At 37.0% G+C, this 21,312-nt stretch overlaps 1 protein-coding gene across 5 annotated transcripts in view; it reads right to left on the reverse strand.

The window, feature by feature from the left end:
* Positions 1-17,883, reverse strand: part of LOC128260880 (tyramine beta-hydroxylase) — a 33,856-nt gene extending 15,973 nt beyond the window's left edge. Inside the window, exons 1-3 of one of the 5 annotated variants that reach the window (XM_052994190.1) lie at positions 17,741-17,883; positions 17,234-17,594; positions 13,666-14,007 (exon numbers count right to left, since the gene is read on the reverse strand). In XM_052994190.1, coding sequence (XP_052850150.1) covers positions 13,666-13,897 — 232 coding nt within the window. In that variant the 5' untranslated portion in view covers positions 13,898-14,007; positions 17,234-17,594; positions 17,741-17,883. Of the gene's footprint in view, positions 1-13,665; positions 14,008-17,233; positions 17,595-17,675 lie in introns of all 5 variants that reach the window. The other 4 variants (XM_052994188.1, XM_052994189.1, XM_052994187.1 and 1 more) reach the window with 4 other exon arrangements.
* Positions 17,884-21,312: the final 3,429 nt, after the last annotated feature.

The following is a 21,312-nucleotide window of genomic DNA, read 5'->3' on the forward strand; positions in this document are numbered from 1 at the left end:
ATATAAAATAATGCTGGCCAAACTTAGTTTATTTATTGCTAGATTCTTAATTCTAGAATGACATGGTTTGGGAACTTCTAAATAGTTATGTATTGGGACTGAACTTTCTATGTGCCAATGTAACATTTTAAAGCCTTATATATATATATATATAATTATATAGCTATAACAATTTTAAAATTGGTTTTAGTGACTTGTAACTTAATACATAAATCAAAGCTTATCTCTTTGCTATAAATTTAAATTTAAAGTTAATTGAACATTATTAAATAAATTTGCAAACTGCGATATTGTATTTCGTCCAACTGGAATTCATTTTTAAAAATTCCAGGATATTTGTATTTGGATCGATTTTTAATTATTGTAATATATAAATAAATACAATAAATAATGTATACATATCTAATAATGCATAATAATAATCATAGGAGTAAACTAATTTAAGGAACCCATTAAAAGTTCATTACATTTTAAGGACATGTTTTCATATAATTTTTGATTATATTTAGCATCAATTAATAATCATTCTTTTTTAAGACTTCATAGATAAATAGTTTTTCTTAGAACATTCATTTTGTGTTGATATCATTTCCATGATTTTCCCAAATGGTAACGAAAGGGCATTTGCTCCGTTGTCAAGTCTGTCGCTTCTGACTCTTCATTTTGTTTTAGGTTTGTTTAGGACGAGCTAAGAGAGGGGGAAAGGTCGGGGGTACAAGTCACTAGGTAATCTACGGCTAAATGGTTTGTGCGGGGAGGGGGGGAGGTATTCAAATGGAAGTGGGAATGTTGGGGAAAGGAGAGAGAGAGAGAGAGAGAAGGGGGGAAGGGGCAACTTGTGGGTAACCGACTTAATCACAAGAAAAGGACGTCACAGTCTTAACTCAGCCCCTCCCCCTGACCCACTATCGCTATCCCTCTCTCTTTCTGGCCCCGTATACCCATCTCGCTCCCTCGCTCGCCTGCTCCAGTCATTCGAATCTGCAGTGTCAGCCATTCATTTGGTTAATGACATTGTGGCGGTTGCTGCGCCAAAAGCCACAGAGGGCGGCAAAAGGGGAGGGCGGGAGGGGGGCGTGGACTCATGACTAAGAAGGAGGCAAGAAAGTATCTCCAAGATACTTTTCAACTGACACATAAAGTTTTCGGTCCGCCCCACGCTATTTGTATGTACACAAAGAAAAATGTATGGTTTTTCATATCACAATTAATACTTTTTTTACAATAAAATTATAACATTGCAAATTAGTTAAAATTAAATTAAATTAGATTAGTCTTCAGCAGACTAATACGTGGCCAAATAACACTAAGTTCATATAATGTCCTACCTGGCGAAGCTATCGGCTTATATATGCAATTATTTGGCATCCAAAACTGGAGAGTCGAATTGTTACCACATTCTTTGGCTACTTTCATACAAAATAAGCAATATAAAAAAATGTAATAAGAATACTGTAATACAATGTAATACAGAATCAAACTAAAACATTTTTCAAGCAAATTTAAAGTTTGTGAAGTTCAGCTAAGTCCTACAAACTTATGTGCAATATTAAAACTATATTACTTTTAATAAAACTAATATGAAAAGAGGAAAAATTGTTACTAAAATAAGTTTAATGAACATGTAGCTGTGGTTTTTTTTCTCAGTACACGCCTATATATGTGTAAGTGTGTGTGGTGTGTTGTTCATATTACCGCTTGTCTGTGAATATGAAAGTGGTCGTCCGCCAACGCCGCCCTTTCCCCCGTGAAGTCCGAGCTCTGGTTGAATTATTTTAGCAGCAACTGTTGTCTGTCGATGTAGTTGCCTTTGTGCTAATGCAGCTTGCCCATTCGCATCTGCCCCTTGCCCACATATGCATATTCTTGCAACGTTCACCCTCTCGGGATGTGCCGGCAAGAAATGGAAATGAAATATAAATTAAAAAATAAAAATTCAAATAGACAAACATACGAGAATGTATGGAATGTAACTGAATTGAATTAAATGTACAAATGTAGGGGGCCGAGCCATACAGAGTCCATTTGCATAACATCTCTGTCGATTTGCCTTGGGTGAATCTAAGGTACAATTGTGGGACCTTTCTAACTTGGAGATCATTTATCATTCCCATTTAAAATTGAGGCTTATCCATCTTACAGTTCTATTTATTTATTTACTTTTATTTTTATAGCATAGTTCTTAAGAAAAAAACAGCAAAAGCTCATTGTGATAAATAGGATAAAAAAGCATATGACTAATTAATTTTCTTGCTTACCAGCTAGAGTTTATACATTTCGCTTCTTGTTTTGCTTCCCATTGAATTTAAGATATCATTATTATACTCCCAGTTACTCCCAGTAAAAGAAAATCACTAATTAATGCGCTTCTGTGAATGAAATGTAGGCCAAAAGAAGAAAAATTACAATGGGGCTAGACCAATACAGCAGCCACTCGCAGAGCGTTTTAGTGACTTAATAATGGCTTAAAATTTGCATGTCTAACACACACACACACACACACACACAAACACACATGTGTGATTCAATTTGGCTGCAACGAAGACATTGACACGCCCCAGGCTAAAAATATCCCCACATTCTTCACATCCTCCAGTTGAAACTCCCATTTTCAACCCAGCTGAACTCTCGCTAATGAGTTTCAAATGGAAAGTACTCAATGAAAGTACCCCTCGCCTCCTATATTCACATATTCCATGCACCGGCCACGCCCCCGAACCCTGTACCGCCCTCAATTTGGAATTTTTCTATTCTTCGATGGAGCGGACGGAACGACCCTTTTGGGCACTTGGGCACTTGATGCATTGCACTCGAACGCCTGGCGATGCGATGATGGAGGAAAGTGGATAGTGGATAGTGGATTGGGGATGAAGGATGAAGGATGCAGGATGCAGGATGGATCGGTTGATGATTCCCGATTTTCAAATGGTTTTCCTTTTAATGTGCGCCACATACCATCGTTGACCCAAATCAGGGGAGTGCCGGGTTAGTTGCTTGCTAGCTGGCTCTGGACCAAATCCTCCCGTCCACCCATCCACCACCCCCCCAAAATGACAGACTGAAACGAATTTTCAATTTTGCATAGAAAATTTTGAAGCGAAAATAAATCCGCACAAGTGCTGATGCACCAAAAAAAATCCTTTTAACTAAGCTAAATTAATATTTTGAAGCATTTCCTTCAAAAACAAAGTACTAATTTAAAATGCAAAAGGCTTAGCTTAAAAGTGTCTTCGTTTTTTTTTTCTACATTTGAAATATTTGTAATTTAAAAAGAAGTTAAACTTTTACCAAACTTTAAGATAAATTGACTTTATATATGTGTTAACTCAAATTGGTTTTCCAAAGCAAAAATATACAAATGGCACATATTTGCCTAAACTACAGAAATATCTTTAAAGATAAAATGCTGTAAGTTTCAAAACATTGCTGAGATGGCTTGTACAAAAATTAGCATAAATCGATAAAAATCATAGCAAATTGCCGACAATTTGTTCTCAGCGTACCGCTTCCTGCTCTTCCTCGACTTTAATGAGTTGCGAAATGTTCCACATGGAAACATTTGAGAACGGAATGAAGCCCGGCAGCATTTTGTAATTGGCTAAAAGAGCGCGCGGGGCTGGGGCAGATTCAAAAATGAAATTATATACCGCAAGGACAAGCCCTGAAAAGATAAATGGGTGGGGCAGACGTGCAGACGAGCAGACCTGCAGACAAGGCAAACTCAATTTAATCAGGCAACGAAAATCAATTTAAAATAGATTTACTTAGCCACGCTAATTGAGGCGCCGTTACCCCGTTTTTCCGGGGGTTTGGGAATTAACAAATATTTGCCGAAAACTAAAGGCGGCTATATGGGGAGCAGTTAGTTAATTAAACGCTTTTCAACGCCCAAAAGAAACAGCAACAATAACAACAATAACAGCAATAACAGCAACAACAACAACATCAAGAGAAACAACGCGATAACAAGCAGCGTAAAGGCAACAACAATTAAAGTTGTTTAGACATAAGTAAATTACTTGGAAGCGCCATTTTGACACTTAGCTGGCGGCGGCAATTCCACAGTCCGTCGCTTTATTTCTCAACCCCTTTTCCGGGAAAATCACCCCTCCTTTTCCCCCTCTGCCACGCCCCCTCTTCGCCCACACATTTCTGATGGATTTGAGTTAGCAGCGTAAACTGTAAGCAAGGAGGCGCGATTTCAACTAAAACTTACCCTGTAGTTTTAAGTACATTTCATAATAACTCGACATAAAAGATAAATAAATTTAAATAAATAGATAATAAATAAACAAATTCAAGCACAAAAGCCGAAATTAATCAAGATTATAACCAAAATCAAGATCAAGTTTGATCATCGATTTAGGTTAGTAGACCTACAAGTTAAACAAAATCTTTAATACATATTTGCCTCTTTTTTGCGCATATACAATTTGCATTCAACTTATAGATTAATATGGCAATAGTGCTTAAATCAATTTTGAATTTCGTCATCAGCGGCATTTGCTTAAGATGAAGCTAGATTATTACTCATACGCAGTGTTGCCCTCGCCCTATTTGTGTATGTTTATATGAACTACATTTAATGCCTGAGACTTCTTAAGATTTTCATAAATTAAAAAAATAAAAAAATACTTCCAATATGATTTTTTTGATTTTATCAATCATACGCAGTGTTGTACTGCCTTGTGAAATTAAATATTTTTAGCTTTTCATTAATTACCTGCATATATTTTAATTTAAATATTTCAATACTATTCAAAGAGCGGCATCTTGAGGCAGATCAAATAAATATACCCAGGCATTTTCGAAATATCTTTTAGCCATGGCGAAGACGAATATGGGGCTTCGCGAAGCGGCTAAGAAAGGACATGGCCAGAACGAGAACGACAGGGAAGGCTGGGGAAGGCAAAGAAAAGCAGCAGCCAAGTGCCCACAAATACATTCAAATTTAATTGAAATACAAATTGGCAGCTTTTGTTGCCAATCGTCCGCATAAAACTCAAGCAGAAGTGGAAGCCGAAGCGAAATAACAAAGCAAATAAACAAACAAAACGGGCAAGGGAAGGACTAAGGACGAAGGACGAAGGACAATGAAATTCTGCAAGTGGAAAGCAATTTGAATTGAATCTAAATATTTATGCAGCAGTTGGAGAAAAATAAATGAAAAATGGCTTATGAAACGATGCTCACAAAGAGCCGCTAAAGAAGAAAGTGCGCAAGCAAACTCAGAGTAAATAAAGATTGCGCATTAACCGATCCGTGTTACCTGGTAAATATTAAGGTCAAAGGTATCAAATACCCAGTTACCATTTTCCATTTCCCATTTAAATCGAATTTCAATCAAGGGCGATTTTCACTCAGAAAATGAGGTCTGGCCTTCTAATGGAACTGCCAAGCAAAAGGCCCGACAAGAAAAACAAAAATAAAAACTACAAAGGAATATATTTAAAAGGGAGGGTTTGAAGCGCATCACCGACTACACAATGTGACATAAATATGTTAAGGTAAATTTATATTCAATGGCCACTGCACAACGAACTCTCAAAATAATTACGATATCAGTAATTCTTATATTAATAATTAAACTGTTCTGCGCACTGTGTTATTAAGAATTATTTATTTACGATGCCGTGCTGTCAAGTATTTGTTATTAATTAATGCACTTTGAGCACTAGAAATTAAAACAAGCCAATTATAATAACACAAATAAATAATGACAAAAGTAAGATAAGCACACATTTTGTAAAGGCCGCTTTGTGCAACTATAATATAATCAAATTGTAACAAAACCCGCAATTGTAAAGACTGCAAAATGGTTTTAAGCCCTTATCACTCATACGCAGTGTTGGTTGGTTTCAAAAATGATTTGGAATTAAATTGTGTAAGACTTTCAACAACATTTAAAAGCAGTTTTACATTAATTTACTTTCATATAAATTCCTGATTCTAATATTGATGAAAACAATTTTCCAAGTCAATGAAAAACCAATCCCAATAGCCGCAAAAAAGATAAAACCACTGGACGCTGTGCATCCTCAAAATATCGCTTAAAATAACACTGAAATATGTACTTTTTCAATATCCTAAGCCGCACTGCCAAAGCTGTTATCCCTTCCATATCGCCATTTTTCTACCCAGCGCGCCTTCGTTTTAATGTTTGTATACAAATAAGATCAAGTAGGATTTGGCCCTGAGGCGATGGAGCAAAGTATCTACTGGATTGCATTCCGTGAAGGTCCCGCGGATGGTAACGCCCACTCCCACCCCAAGCAACCCCTTCTGGTCATCTTAAATCGCATTAAAGTTTCCCAGCCACCATCAAAGTCAGCCAGTCGTGGTCTCTTAAGAATAACATCGACATCCTCACGTACGCACACATATGGCTTAAGCTGCATCAAATGATTTGCCCAATTTAAATTGCTGACATAAGTATCTAAAGTTCGGTTCAAACAAATAGCACTGATTCTTTTTTTTTTCTTTTTCTAGATTTTATCTATTAAAATAGAAGAAAACTGCACAAGCTATATTAAAAAAATTTTAAATTGAAAAAAAAAACCAATAGCGAATAGTATAAAATGTTACGCTTACCTGAAAAAGCTATATTCTACACTAAGTAATCATATATATAAATAAGACTGACTAGATTAGTTTTTAAATAAAAAATCTTGATGGCCACTAATATTTTTTGTATATATTTCATAGATTTATCTTCGACATACAATTTTCTGTATAATGTATTCGAAATTCGTAATGTACTCTCTAGTATTTTGACCGCTGCTGTAGATTCGTATGCACACAGGCATGCTTAGCATGGATTTTTTTCGGGGGATCTGGGGGCCAACAAAACATTTCGATTCCTTCACTAACTGGAGCAAATTCAAAGAAAATTTCCCTCAACAGCTTTGGCTTGCTTGAGCGCACTTCAAGTGGCAAACACACACTCGAGTTTTTACCGCACACACAGCACACACACACACACACACACACACACACACATAAAGCACACACGTGTTGCAGGAAAAATCCTGGGAAATGGAAAGCGGAAAAGTGGGAGCGGAAAGTGCAACAGAAAAACTAGCGACGCTTAATAAAGCCACGCCGAGCGGAAATGAGCGTGTAATGTAACGGAAATGCGTTGAATGACGCCATATTTGTTTGGGTTGCGAATAGGGGATTGGTTTCGCAATTGAAATGGTGCTCCAGCTTCGGGACAAGTCGGGACAGTAGCACTCGTCCAGTTATCCTAGCTATGTATCCCCCCGAGCGGCGACAAAGTGTTAAATTGTGTTCGCCAAAGAATGACAGAATGCTGGGAAGACAACACAGATCGGGGGAATTCCCATTTTGTGCAAGTGCTGCAGGCAATCCCCTTGGCACAGTGGAGCCATTACTTCGAAATCGGGAAGCTTAATATCTCCCATTTATTTTTATTAGCTGGTTATCAACATCCATTAACAATAAGTGTCACCCAATAATTTTTAGAGATGGCTTTTGCCTTTGTCGAAAAAATCAATGCTTAAAATCTACTATTTTAGTTTTCGTATTGTGAAGTTTTTAAAGACACCTTTGAATTTGTAATTTTATCAAATGTTTTGGGCATTTAGTTCGAGGAGAAAATAGGCTAGCCATTTTTTTTTAAGCTGTTTAAACCACTGTGCGCACTGCACTCGAGGGACTCAGTTGTGCAAGTGTGTGAGCAGGACATACATCATTGGTTATTTATTGGTTTCCACTAAATAAATCGAACTGAAATTGGCAAACGTCGCAGAATGGCCATCATTGGCCTCTCCTGACCCCCTGACCCCCTGACCTGCGACCCCCCGCCGCCCCCTCTTGTCGTGCGATATCCGTACGTATACGTAGAGTATGGTACTCCTCACGTAAGTCCCGGACATATATACGGATTGCCACCGAAAGGCGACACGAGCAGCCGAAAGTTTTCCCTTTGGCCGGGCACCAAACTCAAGTCAAGTCACTCCAATAAATGTTGGCCAAAGTTTTTGGCCCGCTTTGGTTCGAGTTTATTATTTATTCAGACAACTTTTCACTCCGACACCAAATCCCAATCTATGTATGTCCCCCTTTATTAGAGCCATATGGGCCTATGTATCGCATATTTATACATAGGTATATGTACCATATAATGTATATTAGGGAGTATCTCATTAGCTGTTTGGGTTGCTCTTAGTTAGCGGATGATTTGCCCGATTGTCAACTGATTGCAGTGGCACCCAAGTTGGCCCAAAAAGGTCGCTAGATGAGTGGGCCAAAACATGCCACCCAAAATACAAAAGCAGCTGCTGTTGGCCGGAAAATTTACTGTCAAGGGGATTTGGGGGGAACAAACGATGCTGGCGATAAGAAAGGTAATAACTTTTAAAATCGCTTTAGGCCACCTTAAAAGTGGCAGAAACAGGTGGGGTGACCCATTCACTCGCTTTGCTTTTGGCCAAATCATTTGACATTATGTTCGGAGCTGATTAGATAACTGTTTTGTAATATTCACAATCTCCGGCATTGATAAATGAAACAGATTAGCATAAATAATAAAGTCATGTTCAGCCGGCTGACATTATCGGTAAATGTGTTTTATTAATCTTAAATCAATAGACAATTAAATTGTGTTTTATTGATCTTCACTAAATATACAACCATGCATATATAGATAAATAAACAGTTTCACAAAAATCTATGCATAAATTTACATATCATATTTTACCGCGCAGTTGTTTTGTGCTTTTGTGTTTTGATTTAAATTAATGACATTTTAGTTTCCACTAAATTTGCGCTGATGAAAATGACTGATTGTTTAAATGTTTATTTTGTACCCTGGAAAGAAGAATTTTAATCGTTTATAAAATGGGAATTATAGGTCGCTACTTATTTCACCTAAATATCGAATAAAAATATTCTTCATGATTCCAATTAGAGTACAGAAGTTTTTTAAATTTGTATTCCTTTATGTATTAGCTTAAAGGTTTTATGAGTGAAAATTATATTATCATAACATTGACTTATAAGCAAGTTATTTTGTTTCGTTAAGGTATACATAAGTTTTTAAAGAATACATATGTACATACAAAAATTAAATTTCCCTAATTTATTATGAGTGTATAGACATACGTAGAATATTTAAAGTTTATATAACGGAGAATTCTACTCGTTGTCGTTTTCCTTCTGTAAAAAATCTCAGAGAAATCTTGTGCTCTCCTTCCAAACGCTTAATTTTCCAGTCAAGTCCAGTCAGCTTAATGCCAAGCAGTCGCGAAACAACAATAAGAATAACAACGACTACAACAACAATGCGCCAGGAGAGCAACAACATAAGCGTAAGCACTTTGCACTCAACAAAAGTCTCCAAACAAAAACAACAACTAAATCAACACTAAAAACAGAGCAGGGTATGAAAACACAACAACAAAGACGACGAGAGTCAAGCGGCGAGTGAAAACGGAAGAGGGGGGCAAATGAGATGAAGAGAGTAAGCTAGAACTGCAGCTGAGCACATAAAACAAGAACAATTCAGCCAGAGAACTAAAAAAAATAATAACAACAACAACAACAAAGTTATGCTCAAACAAAAGCGCCGCTTGCAAAAAAGGGGAGGAGTTACGAGAAGGGGAACGGTGGCAAAATGAAGAGAAAGGGGGCAAAAGCCTCAAAGCGCCCAGCTGAACGCTCGTAAAGCTTTCAATTAAAATTAATAAAAATTAACGCGAATTAAATAAACACCGACTGGGTTCAGTAGCAGTTGACCAGGACAGGTGCCACAAATATAACAGGTACAAGTAAGGGTAACACAACTGGGCGACAGAAAAACTCCAACGGGGGCAGGGGAAGAATTTAATTACCCTCCCACAATCGATTGGATTTTTTTTTGAAAGCTTAAGAGTTGTATGCTTTTAAACAAACTACTATTTTCATTTTTTTTATAACAAAATTGCTATAAAAAAGTCAAAAATAATACAAATATATGGAGTGAGCCTATCCTTTTTTCATGATCATTTTACAAAACTAAAAAAAAATTGTATGCACATTTTCAAAAAGGGTACTCTTTTGTTAAAAAATTCTTTTACTTTAAAACCGATTTGTTATGCTATCATAAGACCGACAACTATTTTAGCTTATTATGGCTTTAAAATGTACAGCTTTTTGTATACAGAAAAATAAATTTTTTTTATGCTAATTGAAATACTATTGGAATAATTTTTACTTAATTTTTTAGCAACGAATTTTTTTCTATTTCTGGCAGAGCGAAACAGTTTTGCATACATAACATAAAATTCGCAATAATATCCAAAATAATATATATATTATTTTATTATGTGGCCTATTAAACCTATTTGCGAAATTTAATTCAATTGGTAAAATTTCTCTGACACAACGAATCATTATCTTTTACGCCGCGTGCCGAACAGTAAATTGATTTTGCAATTATGAATAGTTTTTTGTTGTACTAAATTGAACGTCTCTTGTGGCAACAATTGAAGCTTTAATTGCCAGATTTACGTTCGTGAACAAACGTAATTATTTTCAACAAAAATTCAATCAAATCTACGTTTGCATAATGGGGTTATACAAGTCAAATGCAACTTTGAAAGCTCAAGGGACCGGGATAAAAAAAAAGGGAGCCGAGCAATATGTAACACGCATCCGGTTACGTGATACGTTTAACGTGACATTCGCATCCTCCGTGGATGTCTGTCTGTGACACATTAACCTGGAACGGAGGACCGGACAAACGGACAACGGAGGAGGAGCAGAAGCACCCCCTGTCCGTCCAGTGGATTATATAAATTGAATTGTTTGGTACAACATGGCCCTGGCCATTAAGCAGGAAGCTAGAGCGGAACCGAGAATATATATGTATGTACATATGTGCGTGTGGATGGCGTATAGAAGGTAAGGATAAGGGTTTGCGGACGGGGAAAATCCCGGGAACTCCGGGACATGGCGCCGCGCTGATCTAAAGCCCTCGTAAGCCGGGCAATCGACAGACATAAAATTCGAAAAGGAAACAAAGGAAAAGTAAAGGCAAGTGATTTTACTGGAGCTTCTTGTGCCTTCGGTTTTGTCAGTTCTTTATGGATTTATGAGGCCCACCCGTCGAAGGTAAATAAGTGGAGAAGACCTCTCGCACTAATCAGACACTTATGTCGGATTTGGGACGTCCGACGCCCAAGGAGTGCCCACACATCGGATACGTAATTTGAGCAGCGATGGAAAACGGAGCAGAAGGACGACTTAAAAATAACAAATTATTTTGCTTATTTTGTTGTTTACGGTTCGCATTCAAATTTTGTTTTATGGACATTCAATGGCCAATACGAAGGAACATATAACGTTTCATCAGCATACATACAAACAAATACAGTCGGAAAAATGGCACTTATGTTAGATTCCAAAAGAATAAAAAACGTTAAGCTAGGGATTTTATGCTTGTAAGATTATGTCCAAAAGTCGAGGAATAAAATGTCTTTGCTCAAGGTTATTAAATCCCAAAACATTAATCTTTCACCACAAAGAGATGGACAGTCTAATACCAAAAACTAGACATTCTTAGAATTTGCTTCACATTTTTGAAACATTTTGTTTTCCAGTGAAGTATGTGGAGCATCAGCTAGGATGGCCATTAAGAAGGTTTGTCCCATTTATGATTCATGAATGCTCTTTGTTGCTGTCATCGGAACAATGAACTGTCATCAATAACTGGCGTAACTTGAGCATCAATTTGGACTTGTTGCCTTCAATATCTGGACATTCCAGAGTTTACTTAACATCGCTTCAAGAGTATCGAGTAAATGGATTCTTGATGTAGGGAAAAACTAATGAAAGGTGAATTTACCATTAAAAGGAATCCAATTAGTTAAACTTAACAAGTTTAACATATGGACTTCATTCGAAATTCTTGAATTAAAACCCACTGATATATTTTTATGTACAATTTATGTACAAAAATTACTTTTTTATTTCAATAATCTATTTCTGATTTTCGCTTAAAAAAATATCGATCTGTAATCGTTTTAATCGCTGCAATCGATCACTAACTATCTTTAATTTCTGTCCCGCCTTCTTAACCTTTAAATTGTTACCTTTTGTTAAGTTTTTTATGCTTTTAATACTTATGGTTTTTCCAATTAAATAGTTTAAAAGGCACTTAACGTTATTTAATTTCTTTGACTAACCATTAATAATACACTTATCTTCCCGTTCCTTCCAAATTTGCAAAGTTTTTATCGTTTCCGTCGCAACTGGATAAACTGTACCCCATTGAATCGACTATTGTGAGTGGGGATCTGCAAAACCATTCGCCCCATGACGTTGGCACACCTGCATTGACCATATTTCTTTCCCCTGAACACCTTTAGCCCGTTGCAGAATCCACCGTTGAGGTCGTGGGCAGTGGAGCGTCGAGGCAACCCAGTCAGCCGGCAAGGCAGTCAGACAGTCAGGCAGTCAGGCAGTCAGACAGTCAGCCAGTCAGCCAGCTTGCCAGTCAGTCAGTCAGCCTGTCAGCGCACAAATGGCGCCACAAATGTTTTGCTCTTTTTTTCCCAATGGAAGGATACATTTGTAACTTCTATTGATTTTTAATGCACGCTTTCTGTTCTGCCAGCCAAGGCGTCGTCGTCCCAGTCGTCGTATACGTAGTAGCCGTCGGTACTCGGAACTTGAAACAAGCCACCAAGCCATGAACTTTACAAGGAAGCCACCTACCCAGAGCCAGACTCCTTCGTCCTGTTACGACTCAATTTTAGCCACCCTGGGTTCTGCTTACAATTCTGCGGGCGTGCGGGTGGGTGCGAATTTTAATGCTTGTAGCTGCTGAGAAACAAACAAACATGTCACAGTCGAGAGAACTGGCCGCAAATCCACCATACGCCATCTTCTTTGGCGATGCCATTGCCATTGCCATTGCCATTGCCATCGCATCTCTCCACTTGATAACTTAATGCCCCACGCATGCTTCCATTCCACCACATCTACTTCCACGTACACACGGACAGACACTCATGCAGACAGACAGACAGACAGACAGACAGACAGACAGGCAAACAGACACACGGACGGACGGACGGACAGACAGACGGACGGACAGCCATCCATCCGGACGGACAGTTTTATAAACAACCAGACAAACAAGCACCCCAACTTGTCTTCCCGGAATGCCGCCTATGCATTTGCGTATTGAAGATGGGCGCGTGAAAGTTTCGATTGATGACTATCGAAAATGTTTCGGTGATCGATAAGTCTGCAATAATATAGTTTTTGAAAAGTAAAAGCCATGGATAACCCAATTATATTAGTTAAAAGTTATATTTTTTTGGTTAGTTAATGTCATACTTTTGGAAAGTAAGAATTTCGATTGATAGCTTTCAGAAATTCAATAGTAAATAATTATTGATTAGTATGCGAAAACGTAGTTTTACAACAGGTAAACGTTTTAAACACTTTAACTAATAAAGTTATGTTGTTTAGGGCAATAATGGTATGGTTTAAGAGAATTATAATTATTTTGCTTTTATAGGAAACTGTTTTCAATCTAATTCAATTATAGATATATCTATGAAGTATACATCTTGGTGATCGATAAATTCGTAATATCATGGCTTTTATGTATTTATATTGATACTTTTTTCAGATATTTATTCCTCTACTTACGGTTGGAATAGGCGCTCAGTGGACGCGTGAGGAGCGTGGCCATCATGAGGAGCAGCATCACTGGCAGCAACGCCGGCGAACGTCCTTGGAACACTTGTTTTTGCTTTTGGTCCAGATGATGATAAGCCTGTTGTTGTTGGCGCTGTCGCTGTCGCTGCTGAAGTTGTTGCTGTTTCCCCTGATGGGGCCAAATGCCATCTTGACTGCTCAACTGCAGCGGCATTTTAAGCATTTTTAGCAGATTGCCGGGGCTGCTGATCAGTTTTTGATTTCGTTTATCGTTTCTGGGATATCGTTTATCGCTAATTGCCAATCGCTTCGAGTTCTCTGCTATTGTTGCTGCTGCAAATGTTGATGTTGCAAAATCATTGATAGGGGAAATCCATTTATTTGGAAATGAAATTGGTGATGTGTTTACATGAAATCACACTTCAAACGAAACCGAAAATAAATCAAACTTAAGGAGAATATGGACTTTATATTACCCTTTGCTTAAAAAGTTCACCAGGAATACTTGTCATAGCTATATTTAAATTTCATATTTTCTTCCAATATTAATCTACTCTTCAAATTTATGTACTTCAATGTTGTAACTTATTAATATTTACGATGTCTGTCTGAAAAAAATATATATTATTATACGCTGACTTCTTAAAAACATAATTAACTGTAATTTATCAGACCCAAATTTTGTTTTCGAATAGCGGGTATAATAAAACAAATCCGTGTACAATTTAAATCAGACAATTGACAGATTTGAGCTTGACAACAACAAAATTGTAAGCACATAATAAATGTTTACACGTTCATTGTATTGTATTACATGACAAATTTATCTGGCGCCATCGACGCGATGGTTAGGATGGGGAGGGGGTTTATTATATTGTAAATTGGGTGGAGTTTTTGTTGGTCTGGGGACGAGTCGTTGGTGATGTTCTGATGGCCGCTGGGCAAATTTAATGGGCCTGCCTGCATTTACAATTTTCGTGGCGTTGCTCTTTGCAACAGCACCTCGTTTTACGACTCGTCGGACTCCTTGCACATCCTTCAACTTGTTCCGAAAAAGTTTTCAACGTGCCACCATCACAGCGGCGACGTGTAACTCACTTTCACCCACCCACTTTCGCCCTTTAACAGCCTTGGAAATCTGGGTACATAACGCCGGATTTGTCGGGCATAAATGGCATTAATCAGTTTGCGGTTTACTTTCCCAAGTCATCCAACTTCTTGGTTGGAAAGTAAAAGTGCCAAAGTGTAACTTTATCGTTTAGGCAAGTTGCATATCGAAATGTGCAGGCCTAACTGAGGGCATCTGTTTTAAAAATGTTATACTTCCAAACTAGTTTGAATTCCTCTCTGTTTTCGCTATAGAGCAAGATTACTTTTTGTTCTTCTAGTAATTCCTGTTAAAAAAGTGTATTCTTACAGCAATATTATTTGTTTAAAAACTAAAGCTATTTCATAAATTAAGATCTTTTAGGTTACAAAACTTGACATTGAATTCAAAGCTTTTTACTGAGCAAAGTCACTTAGAACCATGGGTATTAAACAAGTATAAGTTACAAAACTTTAACCAAACTTTCCTTTTTGGACTTATATTTGCATGGAATTCCCTGAATGTTGTTTTCATTTCAACAGATTGGTATTTGTAGCAGACTTAATAACACAAGAGCATTTCTAACTTCTTTACTGCAGTACTTTGCTAGAAATTTTCAATTAAACGCCTGTCGGAAAAAACCAGACTTAGAAAAATACAACGTGTTCTGCCTAAGGAAGTTTCCAACGAAATAAGAAGATATTAGCAAGAAATATCATAACCGAATTGCAGTGCGAATCGAGTTATGTATTCTGCAAGAGTAATAATATTAATAGCATGTTACAAGATATTGGTTTACATGAATCGCACATAAATATTTAACACGTTAATGATTTATATGAAGTACTATTAAGTATTGGCTGTGAAATGAAATTGTTTCCTGAATATTTTTATTAAGAGGCAAAAGCGGCAGACACAATTTCCTTGATTAAAATTTCAAACCACATGAACAATTAACGCTGCGCTAAAGCATATTTTTATATCAAGTGAAACTCACGTAGAAGATTAAGTTATTTAAACGGTTTAACTTATGCAAAATTGCTCTTTATCTCCTTGAGTGTCGTTTCGTTTTCTTTTGTGAAAAGTATTTTGGCTGAGGAATCCGCCAAATTAGCTGCTGTGAATGAACTTTGGCCAATGAATACCCATGGAGCTGAGCTACACAAACCCAAAACCGTGCCACTGTTTAATCGGCTTGCGGGGAATCTGCGTATTTGCTGTCAACTCGGGCATGAGTTAAGCAATCCTCGGGGCATTAAGTTTGCCCTGCGGTTTTTTAGACCAAATTGAAAACGAATTAAAATGAAATTTCAAACGCTTTGTGCCAAAAGTTTTAGCCAGCTTCTCATGAACCGCGCCACACGCCGAAATACTTTGCCAAAGTACTTAAATTCCTCCTTTTTTTAAGCAAACTTGGAAAGTTCTGCACGAGTGTATAAAAGGTTTTTTCATTGCGTTCTATCACTAGAGAATGCAATTTCCATTTTGATGGTTTATCAAATAGCACCACTCACTATGGTGAGGGATTCATAAACTTTCATACTTTTTAGCAGTTTACCTGTAACTTGTTTTTTGCATCAATCAAAACTATTAAATTAAATACTTTAAAAACGGCAAACGTCTTTAAATTCCTAAAAACTTTAACAGTCAAAAAGTTTACAACTCGCAGGATTTGGCCAAAAAATATATTTTTATGAAAAGTGTCAACGTATAAAGAGTTCCAGACGTGCTTTTAATTTTAATTTTCATTTGCTTCGCTGGAGCCTCAGACGTTTTACGAGTTTCCCCACTTTGCATTGTTAAGTGCAGGAGTGTCAAATTGACAGCAGAAAGTGCTAAAAACATAAATGTTTAACGCAGGTGCTTTTCCCCGTCCAGTTGTTTGAAATATGCTTGTGTAAAAGAACGAGAAACCATTTTTTTGTTCGGTTGACTGGGGGCGGTGCTAACATGGCTGATAATGGTAAATTTTATATTGATATCACGAACTGCACTAAATCATCAATTAAATCATTTTATGATGCCATTTTGGGTGTTTTTTTTCCCCCAGGCACTTTCCATTGCGGTTTCTGTTATATGTATATCTCTTGCCCCGTCCTCTTTTGTTTCCTGTCGGAACTGCTTTTTGTTCTACAGTTGAAATTCCCTATAACGAACCTTCCTAAGCTGAAATTTGATTACTGAAAATTCTAAATAAAATTATTGCCATTTTTTATTTAATTTTTGAAACCAGGTTAAAACTGAATATATTTAAGACAAAAGATGTAGAGCTAATAAAATTCCTAATACATTGTTTTGGTGCATGCAAAAATTTAGTTTTCAAAAGAAAGAGAGTTAAGTACCAGCAAACATTAATAAGTCAAAAATTACGTTTTTGATTTTAAAGGCAATATAAAATAAAAGTTTCATGTTGTATTTTATATTTAAGTTTGTGAGAAGAGAAAATAAATGTAAGAGAAGAGAAATCACGACCTTAACGATTAAAAAATGAAGTAAGTTTCCTAGTGCGGAAGCACACGCGTTTTAGCACTGGTAAATTATATGAGGATCAGCTTTTGCAATATCATTCAAAAGTTTTAAGCTATATTTCAAACGGAGGTGTTACTTGGAGAAGTTCGCCTGTACTTTATTTTATTTTTTTGGGCAACACCTGCGGCCATTTTGCCGCGACCAAGATGCTAACGGCAATGGAGAGACTAACGGCAACAGCAAATGGCAGCAGCAAACACCAACTCGACGGAGCGACGGAAATGCAACACTTTTCCTCTTACGCTTCCGTTTTTGCAAATTCCCGTTTGTTTTACTAGCTTTTGTTCCTGTTATTTCTTGGGCACTGTTTGAGCAACGACAAAAAAAAACAGAAAATAATGTGGAGCACAGAAGTGCAAAAAAAAGGGGGAACACAGGGAATTACCAACATCAACACAAACACAAACAAAGCGCGCGCCGGATTTATAATGGCAAAGTAAACAAGCTTACGAGTCGCGCGCGACTTTTGTCCCGTTAGTTGGCTTTTTGTTTTTGCGCGCGCTTTTTTTGGCGCGCTACGCTTTGCTAGGACTTCAAGAGAGAAGTCGCGCGGGGAGAGAGCGAGAGTGAAAGTGGAGAGCGTCCTACGCCAGCCGAACGCAGAATGCAGCCGACAGCGCAGCCATCAGCGGCTTTTATACGCGCCGCCAGCCGAGGACTCGTCATTCTTTCGTTTACCTTCGGCTCCAGACTTCGGTTCCAGCGAAGGGAGTGCAGGGTGAGTGGGTGGGGTGTCGTGGGAGTGTGAGTGGGGGGAGAGAATCCGGAGGGGAGTGGCTTCGGCTCGTTTAGCATATGTCTGCTGCCATCGACATGGGCATCACTGGTTCACGTGTGCGTGTGTATGAACAGTGGCGTTCAGGGCAATAGTTGTCTTGTAAAATGCTTACGGAATTTAGAATTATATTCACCAGTTAAAACTGATTCATGATATTTTTTAAAATCATTTATCTTTTTTTAGGTATATTTAAGCTCATTTGAGTTTACTAAACTGATTTTTTGAATGCAAGCCAAATCATTTAAATTATTAAATTGTTAATTTACTAAAATCTAATTATTACTATAGGCGAATAAGACGAACTATTTTAAATTGTCACATTTTAATAATTTGATCATTAATAACAATATTTGAGAACTAAACAACAATAGGTGAATGGTTTTCAATATTTTTGCAACGAAATCAGGAACCTGCGCTATGAATATCAGTGTGCATGTACTATTAAAAAAAAGTTTTAGCACTTAACCACAAAATAAATAGTGCAATGCCTTATTTAAATCTGAATCTAAAGAAATTTAATGAAATAAAGTAATAACATTTGAAATTCCTACCTAAAGCGATTTTTATTACTCCCCATGAATCTAAAGAGATTTAATGAAATAAAGTAATAACATTTGAAATTCCTACCTAAAGCGATTTTTATTACTCCCCACGACTAGTTGCATGTCCTTGGCTGTATGTAAGTGTTTGCATATTTGCTTTATGAATGTGTTTACCAGCAAACTTTGGCGCGGAAAAGAGACGGGAGGCTGGCGAAAGGAGAAAGGCGGTGGAGGGAGCGAGAGGTGCGTGCGAAAGTGCCAACACTCGCATTAATGACGCCAACAACAAAGGCAACAATTTGAATTGTAAGCCAGCCAACAGCTCAATTAACTATCCGCCCGACGGATCGCCCTTCCGTCCGTCCGTCCGTCCGTCATTCCGTTCGTCCCTGTTTGCCACCATGTTGACTTTCTCTCATACGCATAATTCCCATTATTTTGGCAATTACAAGGATGTAATGGCAATTGCATATGCTTGATATTATTTAACCCGTAAACTATGCCATCTCTTTCTGGCGCCATATGAAGGTAAATATGAAAAATGCACTGCAACGCTCTGGCATTGTCAGAATCTCAATTATTAATGCAGCATTTTGCATTTGTACAGGTCAATTCAATTTGAAGAATTTTGTTATTTGTTTTCTCGAAAAGTATGCAACGATTTATAAAGAATTTGTATTTATAAACGTTTTACTTTTTCTCTTGTCCACAAAAGAACAATCAATTAAAAAACAAATAAATATATATGTATGTACATAGTTAAGGTTAAAAAAAAACTCCTTAAGTCTTTTAAAAATAAAGAGATCAACTAACGATTAGTTTTGATCTCTGGGCTTATATTATTAAATTACCCTGACTAAATCGTCGATTAAAAGCCATGCAGAAACCTTAAAATTTTGACGTTTTTGGTTTCCAGTTCAAATCTAAACAAAAATTTATTGAGGTTGTCTTAAAACAGATTAATGTTCAAGATATGAAAGTTGGACTGTGCTTGTGTGTTTGCCAGCTGTGCATCTGTTTGTTTGTGAGTTCTCCTCGTCGAGCAACATAAAATGAGCAGCAAGTAATTTACATGTAAACAGGTTAAGGGATAAAGTTCATCACATGTAAATGGATATGCCTGATTAATGGCAAATATAAGCGACACACAGGAACATCAGCACATGTGCTGCGGTTTGTGTTTGCTCGCTTTTTTGCCTGCCCTTTATTACATCCGATACTCTTGGTATTCAAGTGTCACCATAACAATCAGGGTTGAATTTATTTATTCACTATTATTAATTCACTATTAACATTTTGATGCTGATATCTAATTTTGGAAATGTAAGAAGAGGAGCTTCCTCAATTATGCCATTTTTTATGTTAATATTGACTACAACTACGATGATTTATTAAGATCCAAATGTCAGAAATAACCTCCCGAAATACCAGAATATATGTAATATTTTCTCATCATAACCCAACCAGTTATGGTTTGCTAAAAATGTTCAATCTTACTAGTAATTGCTTCAACTTTCAGCCAGAACTGTCGAACATTAAGAACTTGAATCGCAGTCTCCCTCACAGGTGAACCACTCAAACTTGAACTTCCAGTTGGGGCTACACATGCGGGCCAAATTCGATGCCAAGTTCTGGCCAAGTTAGTAGTTTTATAAGCGACCTCAAGCTGAACAGCTCAGACTTGAACTGCTTCCCTTTTCGTTTCGCTAGTGAGTTAAGGCGAGGTAATTGAGATGGATCTGGGATCTGGCCTGGTTGGCATCACATCCCACATGCCACATCCCAACATCCACATCCCACTTTACGCGGCTTCACGCATCAAACACACCGCACCTGCCGCCCTTTTCCGGATCCGGCTGCATTCCGTTTTGGGAATGTTGTGTCACCTGGCCGGAGCACGGGGAAATGGAAGTGGGGGCCTGACAAGCTCCGACATTCCTTCGATACCTCAAATTGGGTTGGTCCATATGTGTGCACTGGAAAATAAATAAAACATATGCTTATTTAATAAATTTAATTTTATAAACTAAGCTCAAATTACAAATATGTTATTTAAGGGTTTCTTAAAGTGGCTAAATTGGATTTATAAAAATGTATGTTGAGGTTTTCCTTTCTTGTAAACAATTTCGTTCTTAATTATTTTAAGAATTTTACTTTTTAAAAATTTTATTTAAAGGTTTCTTAAAATTATTTAATTCTTTTTTTTTAATGTATTGTGGGGTTGCTTTTCTGTCGAAAAATGTTGTTCTTAATTTGTTCAAGTATTTTACTTTTTATATATTTTATTTAAAAGTTTCTTAAACTGCATAATTTGTTTTTTATTGTATGGTGATGCATTCTTTTCTTATAAAATTTTTTTTAATATATTATTTTTTTTTTTTACTTATCTTAAGTAAAACGTGAAGATTTAATTTGAACCTTTGAAAATCACACGTTCCCAAAAGATATATTAAGAAAACTCAACAAACTAATAATCACAATACAGCTCCTTAAAATAAATACTATTTTTTTGAAAAGTGTGCTTAGCTTGTGCAGTTTGCATATATTTTGCATAGCTGGGATAACTTTGGGGTTCATTGACAATGGCCACCACCCATCAAAAGCCCCCGCATTTCTCGCAGCCTCAAGGATTTTCGGGGAACATGTCTCGCATTTCACTTTCACAACTTGCCAACTGACAAAGCAAGCAGAGATATAGATAA

This window comes from Drosophila gunungcola (assembly GCF_025200985.1).
Source record: "Drosophila gunungcola strain Sukarami chromosome X unlocalized genomic scaffold, Dgunungcola_SK_2 000043F, whole genome shotgun sequence".
In the NCBI taxonomy this organism is placed as follows: Eukaryota; Metazoa; Arthropoda; class Insecta; order Diptera; family Drosophilidae; genus Drosophila; species Drosophila gunungcola.